The sequence below is a fragment of the Papaver somniferum genome, unplaced genomic scaffold, assembly GCF_003573695.1.
Source record: "Papaver somniferum cultivar HN1 unplaced genomic scaffold, ASM357369v1 unplaced-scaffold_22, whole genome shotgun sequence".
Classification (NCBI taxonomy): Eukaryota; Viridiplantae; Streptophyta; class Magnoliopsida; order Ranunculales; family Papaveraceae; genus Papaver; species Papaver somniferum.
Genome location: NW_020632152.1, coordinates 897,700 through 907,828, shown reverse-complemented (window position 1 = coordinate 907,828; position 10,129 = coordinate 897,700). Strand labels below are relative to the sequence as shown.

Below are 10,129 nucleotides of genomic sequence, written 5' to 3'. Positions count from 1 at the left end.
ACTAAACCTAGCATAAATTAGCACAATTCATAAAAGAAAATAAAAACAATAATAATAATTACAATCCCATAAAAGAAAAAGAAAAATAAAAGAAAAATAAAAAACAAAAAAAACAAAAAAATAATTACAGTCCCAAATATAAAAAAAAAGAAAAAGAAAATAAATAAAAATTATTACAATCCCAAAGAAATAATTATATTAATTATTACAAGCCCGAATTTGAATTTAAATGAGGCCCAAGTGGGTTAACTCATGGGTTAGGCTTACTTGGTTTTTGGAGGGAAGCCCAAAAATAGGCTTTTAGTCCCCTTTTAGTTGCACAGCCCAGTTGGGCTTTAGGATCGTCCTAAGCAGCTCACGCTCAAGCCCAGCAGCAATTGAAGTGACTCAACAACACAGGCCCAGCAGAATCTGCAGCGAAGCCCAGCAGAAAAGGCAAGCCCAGGAGCAGAAGTTGCAAGCCCAGCGAAATTGAGGTTACTAAGCCCAGCTCAGTTGGTTCAAGCCCAGCACCAGCACCTTTGGCAGGAGCAGCAACACAGCACAGCTTGGCAGAGAAGGCACCAGCAGCAACAGCACAGCCAAGGTGGTACCTGCAATGATCACAGAGTGCAAAGATAGTCAGGCCAACCCTGCAATGATCACAGTGCAATCATTGCAGTGCAATGATTGCAGGCAAGTATGCAATGATCTGCTGCAATGATTGCAAGCAGAGGGTTGCAATGATAGTGAAGCAGGCCTGCAATGATTGCAAGGCAGAGATGCTAATGGAACTCAGCAGTGGCAACACCACTCCCCGGCAGCGGCGCCAAAAACTTGGTGTGGAATGGAAAACACACAAAAACACTTGCAAGTATACAAGGTCAAGTTTTATAATATAGGGATAAGAAAGAGTTAGTCCACAGGGAGCGGGAGCATACAAGAATTTTCCTAAGCTATCAATGGGTGCAAAGCAATATGGCAGTGAGCAGTGATGGATGAAGGCAGATACAAAGAACTAAAACAGTTAACACAAGATGGCAGCACACCAAGGATTAGATGGCAGATGATATAAAATAACAACAGCAAGGAACCAAGGCTGTGAGCCAAGGGCAAGGGTGAGATTGTGCACTGATTTCAGTGCACAATAGGCTTCAAAATGCAAGAACTAAGCAAAACAGTAAAGGAAAGTAACTGAGCAGTGAATAAAAGCAGAGCAGGAATTGTAAGTGACTGAAGAAAGGAATTGTGGCTAAGCTAATGGCTTAGAATCCACCTTGGTGTCCTAGCCAAACAATGTAGTTCTAGGCTGAAATTAAGACCCTAAGCATACAATTGGAATGGAAAGAAAATCAGCTTGCTCAACTAATGTGCTCCTAGCATTGACTGTCTTTTGACAGTACAATCAATCACAAGCACACAGATGAGCACTAATCTCTCCCAATGCACAAGAAAAACAAGCATTAAGGCTCTAACCTAGCAATTCATCATCCAACAATACACAAAGGCTTCATCTGAGCCTTAGCTGCAGTAATTTAGCTCATGAAAAACATGTTAACAATATCAACATTCATCACATATGCTAATTGAAACAACATTCTCAACATTCAAGATAAAAATCAAAACATCATATACATTCACTATCAACTGTCATGCCATAACTGAAATTGAAATTGTGAAACAGAACAAAATGTTTTTCTGGCTAGTCCAGAGATCATCCCCCTCTACCCCTCTACATCACCCCCTATTTATATCACCAAATACCCAATTTTTCCGAAACCCTAGAATTGAAATTAGGGTTTTCAATTTCCGAAATTTACTCATCAAAACTTTGAATTGACGTCGCCCCATGTCTTCTCTGCCTCTCTCGGTTCTTCTCCTGCTCCCAATCGCTACAATTGCTCCCTAATTTGAGGTGTTTTATCAACCCTCACCTAGGTCAGTTGGTGAGAGAGGTTAAAGCGCTTCGAATTAGGGGGATGGGTCGTGTCGGGTAATGATGGAGATGGTGGAGTTGGTGGTAGAAATGGTGGTGACATGGGTGATGGATGATGGAAGTAGCAGGTGGAGGTGATGGTGGTGGAATGGGTGTTTCTGTTGCAGAGAGGGGGAGAGGAAAAAGAAGGTGGAGGTCGATATGGGTTAGGGTAGGGAGCTGTTTGGCTAGGTCATAGGGTTCGAGTATTAGTGTGTTAGGCGGGTGTATCAAGATGTGTGTACCACGAGCTGAAGCCGCTGGATATGGAGATGGTAGGTGGATCGGACGGCTAAGAAAGAAGCAGCTTGTAGCGACCGTAGGATGCTGAAATGCTTCGATCTGACGGCTGAAATCCGAGACGGGCTTGGATATAGAAAATGGGTTTGGGTGAGGGTTTTGGGCCTTGGGTATGCCAGGCCCATATCTTCTTTAAGAACAATTCTTCCTCTTCAAGCCCACTTCTAGCCTTTTGGTCTTGTGCACGACATTCTTCGCGGCTTCCTTGTGTAATTCCTCCCGGCTTTTCACTACTTTTCAGCTCTTTTCCGCTCCGCAAGTTATCCAGACTTTATTTATTACCTAAAAATGCAAAATTAAGTAAGAAAAATATTTATTCTTGAAAACAATGAAAATACAGAATATGGGATAAAATGTAGAATTAATGCACAAAAGATGAGTTAAAATGCCAACAAAAAGGGATAAATATATACAATATTTGGCACTCATCATCTGATACCCCTTGTAGGACTGAAAGATGAAGAAGGTAATCCATTAATAATAATCTCAATGGTTGTTGTACTGATGCACTGATGTATAAGATGACAAAATTTATCACAGAATCCAAATTATTTTAGAAACCCATCAAGAAAAACCTATTCCAGCCTGTCAAAGGCTTTAGACATATCCATTTTTAGAGCTAAATGACCAGTTATTCTTCCTTTTTTCTTCATTGCTTTCACTAGTTCTTGAACAAGACAAATATTGTCAGAAATTAATCTACCAGGCACATATGCAGATCGCATTGGAAAAATGATATTTACCAAGTGTTGCTTGAGTCTGAGAGCTATAATTTTTGAAATTAACTTGTATAATGTGTTGCAAAGGGCAATAGGTCTGAAATCTTCAGGTTTATGAGCAAGTATCCTGAGCTGAAAAAGACTTCACCATCTTGCATACTTCATCTTTCACTATCTACCACTGAGTTTGGTAAAAGCCTGGTGGGAATCTATCAGGCCCTGGGCTAGTCCAAGGTTGCATTGACATAAGAGCATCATATATTTCAACATCATCTGGAATCTTAGTAAGATTCTCATTATCTTGTTCTGTAATGCAGGAAGGAATATGCTGAAGAAATTGATAAGAATCAGCTGGAGAAGAAGTAGTGCTTATTTTTTTTGAAATGAGTGACAAGAACATTCTCTATAGAAGCTATATCTTGACACCAAGAACCATCTGGAGCTAGTAGAGAGTCTATCTTGTTTCTGGCTCTTCTATGATTAACTCTTATATGAAAGTATTTAGAGTTTCTGTCCATAACATTATAAAAATGATCTCTTGATTTCTGCATATTTGAACTGGCTTGAATCTCATTAAGATTATATATCTCAATTTCCAGCTTTTTAACTTGCTCAGTATTGCTGCCTTGTATATCTGAGGCTTGAAGTTGTTGTAGATCTTCTTGAAGTAGAGGAAGGTTCTGAATTAGTATTTCTTTCAGCAGCATTCATAGTAATATTTAGATCACCTAAGAGAACCTAAGGGATATTAACTGAAGTGCTTAATCTGTGAATATAGTTCCACTGAGTTGGTTGATCATTTTTATAAGGAGTTTTATAAACACAAGAAAGAAACCAATCTCCTTTGCTAGGATCATTTTTAACTAGAGCATGTATCATGTTGGTAGAAGTGTTTAAAATTTCCAGGGAAAACCCATATTTCCAAAGCAAGATGATACCACCTGCCTGACCTACTGATGGTACAAAACACTTATTAGGTATCTGAAGAAAATTCGTTATACCTAAAATTCTATCATCATTTATTTTTGTTTCCATCAAAAAAATGATATCATGCGAATGAGTTTTGTTGATATGCATCAAATAATCCTTAGTGTCTTTTTCCAAGGTACCATGACAATTCCAGCTTAGAGTTTTCATGTCTAGATTTAGATAAGAGTTTCTTTACTTACTACTCAAGATAAAACTAGAATTATTAGCGTAGTAAAACCATGCAGTACCGATGTATAACAAGAGATTAATCCAACAACTATAATAAATGCTAGTTTAGGGTTTAAAAAATAATTAATTAAAGAGGAGGTTTTTCGAAGATATATCATGTTATTGTGAGCCTCATTCATCTCATGGGGGAACTCTCATGCTCCTGCTCCTGCTACTCCTTCTTCTTCTTCTATGAGATCATGCTCCATTTCATCGTTATTATTAGCAGATTGCATATTACCAGTATTACGTTCCATAATAACTTCAGAAGGGCTATCAGTCCTAGAATTTTTATTATTTCTAGTATCCTCATCAACAATGTTCTTATCATCCTTAGCTCCCTCTTCAGTTTTCTTACGGCTAGATTCACAAATTCTTTCCAACAGAGTATCAAAGTCTTCACAGATTTCTACTTCATAGGCAGCAACAAGTTCATGAAAGTAGTTGATGTATTGTTCATTAGTGAAGCCTCTTAACGTCAAAGCATGAGCCGTATTAGGATATTCTTCATCATCATGGTCAATCACATAACATTTTGGGAAGAGGTTATGTGGTTGTCTTTCACAATGAAATCTGATCCAGGTAACTCTCCCAGCAGCAGTGTTCCACCATCCTCCTCTATGTAGTGGCTTGGTGAGATCAATTCTGATTCTTGCATTAATCTGAGAGACAAAAGTAGGTTTGCAGTCTTCAGGGTCTGTACAGATTTTAGTACCCAACTTTTCAATGACTTCACTAACAACTTCAATAGAGTGATGTTGTGGAAGAATATTTTTGAATTGGATATCCCATTCCTGGTGTTTGAACACCCAGTCTTTGATACAAATAGTAACATCATATTTTTGGGGACTTAGGTGATTTTTGTTAACATTCCAAGGCCCCTTTGTGAGAATCTGATTCATTGCATCTTCAGTAAAAAACTTAAATAAGAAGAGATTTATATCAATAGCGCGAACATCCTTGACTCTGAAACTGTTCCAATGAATAATAACCCCTTTTCTAACTGTATCAGTTTCGACAGGATCCTTAGCAAAAACATTCCCAATAAGAGTTGTACTCCATTCATCTTTAGCTTCAAAAATGGTAGTTTTGGAACATACAGTTTTCCTAAAGTTTCTAGCAGCGATGTCTCGGATTTGAGTGTTTTGCATCTTGCCAGTAATAGCTGTGATTTGGTTGTTGGAAGAAGAGGCCATTTTCTCTTGGTAATGGAAGATAGGGTTTGAGAATGGAATAATTAAAAAGAATTATTTCATGGGTATAAGTACTACTACTATGGAGGACAGTAGTTATTATCGGATAATTTCCTCTCCCTAAATAAACTGAGGTGATTAATCCTATATGAAAAATATATGGGGAATTTGAGCGAGAATTGATTCTTAGAGGAGAGAGTTTCGTCTTGAGACTAGTAATCCAGTCGTTACTAACTTCCAAAGAGAGAAAGTTTAGATTTTTGAATTTTTGGAGAACTGGGTCAACAACTAGGTTTTCAATCGGATTTTGAATCAGATTGATTCTGAAGTTATCATTTAAATCATAAACATGATAAAGAACATAATACTGGTACATACTGTAATTTTCCATCTTTGTTAAGATGTTTGGCAATACTGCCGTATACTGAATTGACGAAATTTTACTCAACGATCTACATACTGAAAGAAGAAGGAGAATTGTTGAGACTGAAGTCCCGAAATGGATGCCCCATGATGTGATGAATTTAAAAGGCCCCGCAAGAAATCACTCCATGAGGAGAAGTAGACAATCAAAAAAGAGAAGAAGGATAAGTAGTGAAAAAGAATGGAAAAATAATAAAAAAGAAAAGAGAAAAAGATTAAAAATAATAGCGAAGAGCTAAAAAAGATTGATATATGCAAATAATGTTCATCTAGAAAGAGAACCAGGACTAAAGATTAATCGTGAAAGATTATAGATTGAGAAGAGAAAAGAGAAACATGAGAATCCGTGAGAAAATTCAAAAACTGAGTTCACTCGGTAATCGCCCGATTCACGGAGCTCACGAATAATCAGGCGTTAATTATGTGAATATTTATTTGGTTTCCCTCACATTCACGTGCATTTAGATGCGTCAGCAAGTACAAGTTTTGTTTTACTCTATTTAATGACACTACGATTAAACTTAAAAATAAAATTACACTAGGATTGAACTTAAAAATAAAATGTGAATATAAGAAAGTAGGACGAACTCTGGTACCATGAGATTAATAATGCGATTTGCATATAAATGAGTCCTTAGATCGTTCTTATACTTAATCTCCACAGATCAAATGACAAACAGGGTTTTTCAAAACTGTACTACAGGGTTATTAAAACACTTTCCCTCGTCGGTTTCTTTTTCACATTGGTAGTTCTCCGATCCGTGTGAGTATGGTACTGTCACCGTGCTTTTCTTTTCATAGCATTCAGTTACCTTTCTTGGTGCTGCTCACATTTTGAAAGGGCTATTATGACTGTGAACATGCAGGAATGTGAATGCTTTGGCTCCGGATACTAATTGCTTTTTCTTGTTCTGGATCACTCTTGCGATGGAGGTACTCACCTACAGATGATGTTCAGTTGTTGGAGTCAATTGTGCCAAGATGAACGCAGATGAAAATTGTAACATACACTGTGCTTGCTGCGAAGGTTGCGTTTTACATGAAATGTTTGGTGTAATTGTGATTTGCTTTTGCTTTTAAAAATAAGAACTGCTTATGCACTGCAAAAATATTACCTTGTTGGCAAAACCTACAAACTTTCTTTTAATTCTCTCGTCTCGTTGTTACTTTCTGATGCCAGGTTTTATGACCCTCAAATTTTCCTTTTTTTTTTTTAATAATTTGTCTTTTATGGATTTTGCAAAATTAAAATAAACATACTGGTTTTTTCCCCCTAAATCAAGAATCATGGCAGGAAAATATCAAAGAAACGCAAAGGCGCGTACTTCTTCCTCCACGAACTAAATCCCATATCTAAAAATGAGAAATCGTTACGGGAACAAATGGTGAATCGCATGTTAAGACTATGCAGGCTTGACGAATGTTTGAGCTATAAGTACTGAAGAATAATTCTAGGTTGACCGGAAAAATCCCGCAGCTAGATTTAAGTGTTTAAAATTAAAAATTGCAGTGCATAATCCTACAAAGAATAAGTCGCGGAGGATGCATAAGTTTTGGTGCCATATACACATCTCACAAGCTGTCCTCATACCGATTGAAGTCTTTAATTCTACAGGCTTTTAAGTCCGTGACGCATACGTTTAAGAAAAAATATTCCTTGTAGCATGAGCCGCCTAGGTATGTAAAGACAAAATGTAAGTTCACTGGTGTATGGAAATTCAAGTTTCATGAAAATCAAAAGTTAAGACTAAACTCACCTTAGAGTAACTGCAGTGGACGACTAAACCCAAATATTTGATCCAGTGGACAGGCGTAGTGGGACGGACTATCGATCAAAATTTGATCAAAGACTAAAATCCAGACCAAATTTGGTCGACGACCAAGACCAAACCCAAATATAGTCGGGCGTTGATATAATCTGATCCTACACAACGGACGTTGATATAATGTCCGTCACTCATCGCGCGTTCGTAAAGTTAACGCCTGATGCAGGGGCGTTGGTAAAGAATTCCCCTGTAACGGACGTAGATATAAAATTCAATCCGCCTGATTTGGGACGTTCATATACTTAATGCCTGTACCTTAAATTTTGAATAAGATTTGCTTGGGGCGGGCTTTATACCTCCGCCCCTTTTTTTTTTTTTTGGAATCTCACTGACCAAGCGTAATCTATATAAACGCCCCATGCCAGACGTAATCTATATAAACGCCCCATGCCAGGCGTAAGCTTTATCAACGCTTGACGTTCAGGCGAACATTATATTAACGCCCGATCAAATTTACTCTTTCCCACTACGTCACATGATGGACTAAATCCAAATTTGATCTTTTTTTTTAGTATTTGGTCTTTGGTTATACTCGTACCATTGTGGACGCTCTTAGCGCCTAAAATTCTATCTTCCGTTCGCGAATAGGCAGGAGTGCACTTTTAACATAATCCAGGGAAATTTCAAGACTGATGCCGTGATACGTTATCAGGGTTGTGTTTTTGTAGGTGCGGCTAATAGAGATATGCATGTCGCTCATCTCCAACGGATTCCTACACCAATTTAAATGTGTATGATCACATTTTTATTTTATTTATAACAACAGAATCACTTACATGCAGTACAAGTACATGGTTACATATATATCTAGTACATAACCAAATAAAAGTCCCCAAGGACCTGTTGATATTATTAATGGAACGCCTATAGCTAATTAAATTAGCAAGGTCTTTTATTGCTAGTATCTCGCTCCTTTATTTAGTACATGTTGCCGGGATCAGACGGAATCATATCATTGGTCTAATAAGGACGTTCTCCAATCCAGTTGCCTCTGGGATCATAGCTGCAGATGACAAAAGTGCCACCATTATTACAAGTCACACTAGCACACCCTAGGCGAACAGAGTTTCTCCATACTACTTGTGTATAGTGCCCACAAGTTTCTCCTCCTTGACATGAGTTTGATTGGTAGTCGTAAAACCTTTTCTCATCTACCCATAATTTTACAGCATCGGCCACACTGAGATCTCCAGTACTCTTTGCAAGATTCTCACCATATGGTCCTCCAGCAGAATGAATAAGATTACAGTCACCGGCTCTCTGATTAGCATAATTGGTAGCATATTCTGCAACAGTATCATCCCATACCAAAGGTCCAACATTAACTTCTGCTCGAGCTGCATTATGTGCGGATAGATATTGTTCTCGTGAGGTTTGTGCTTGAGAGACATGGATTGTCAAGGCTAGGGTTAAAATGACAATGAAATTCATGACTACCTCCTAGTTGAAGCTGAATGTATTCGAAATGTAGAGCTAGGCGGTGTTCTAGGTATAGGTGAAGGAGATATATGTTTGGTTTGATCGAGTGATACACTATTTATATATAAAAATTGGAGGATAGTTAGCCAATGATCTTTAAGTCCACACACACACAAAAATAAAAAAAAGGAACATTTGAAATTTCAACATTTTGCGTCATGCATAGTTGTATAGATGATGTAAATTTTTATGTCCAATTGATGATCAAGTTATCGTTTCAAGTTATTCATGGATACTTGACTGATCTGCATCAACTACAGTCTACAAGTAAGAAATATGGGAATGCTTCTTGGACCAGGTCTTACCTAGTACTTGTGCCACATAAACCTACGAGAATATTTTAAGAGAATGATCAAGATGCTATTTCTTTCGCCAGTTTTGTCATTTGTGGCATGTGGACAGAAATTCTAACTACTGGATATTTGTGATGGCTAATTTGTGTCAAGCGATTCAAGGTCGTTCGTCATATTCAATATTCCAATCCCTAGACTCGACAAACGTAGCCTGCACATGCTGTCCAGGCAGGGGCGAAACCAAGGTTGCCTAACCGTACAAAAATCCTAGCAGCATGAAGTGAGGGTTACGTGATTACTAAGGGTTCCCTAAGACATTTAACCCCTGAAAAACAGCACAACCATGACCACCAACAGTATCTGTTCTAAAGCAAAAATGTTTAATTACAACATGGAGTTAGATGGGAAGCACATGCATGTTGCGACATCATATACGTATCCTACAAGCCATCAGCGCGTCGTGCATCAATTTAAGATAATTAGTGCAACACGCATCTGATCCCCGTATATATTTAAACCGTGTGCATGCTTCCAAGGTCTCCAATGAATGTCCAGGAATAGTCATTGATGTATGAGTTTAGGAAAGAAAATTTTCATGTACGTAGCAGCCTAGATAGGTAAAGATAAAAGTCCCATCATTTCTATCAAAGACTTCTCATGTAGCAACCTAGGCTTGAGTCACTGATGACTAAATTTTCTTTTCCTAATATGAGATTCTTTTGTGACTTCTCAATTTCAGAGTTCT

The 10,129-nt window shown here is 37.9% G+C and overlaps 1 protein-coding gene across 1 annotated transcript; it reads right to left on the bottom strand.

Annotated features, from left to right (window-relative positions):
- Nucleotides 1–8,332: 8,332 nt before the first annotated feature.
- On the bottom strand, nucleotides 8,333–9,131 carry LOC113340685 (basic form of pathogenesis-related protein 1-like). Its single transcript, XM_026585805.1, has one exon. It carries the CDS (start codon nucleotides 9,041–9,043, stop codon nucleotides 8,573–8,575), a length of 471 nt encoding a protein of 156 aa, XP_026441590.1. The 5' UTR covers nucleotides 9,044–9,131; the 3' UTR covers nucleotides 8,333–8,572.
- Nucleotides 9,132–10,129: the final 998 nt, after the last annotated feature.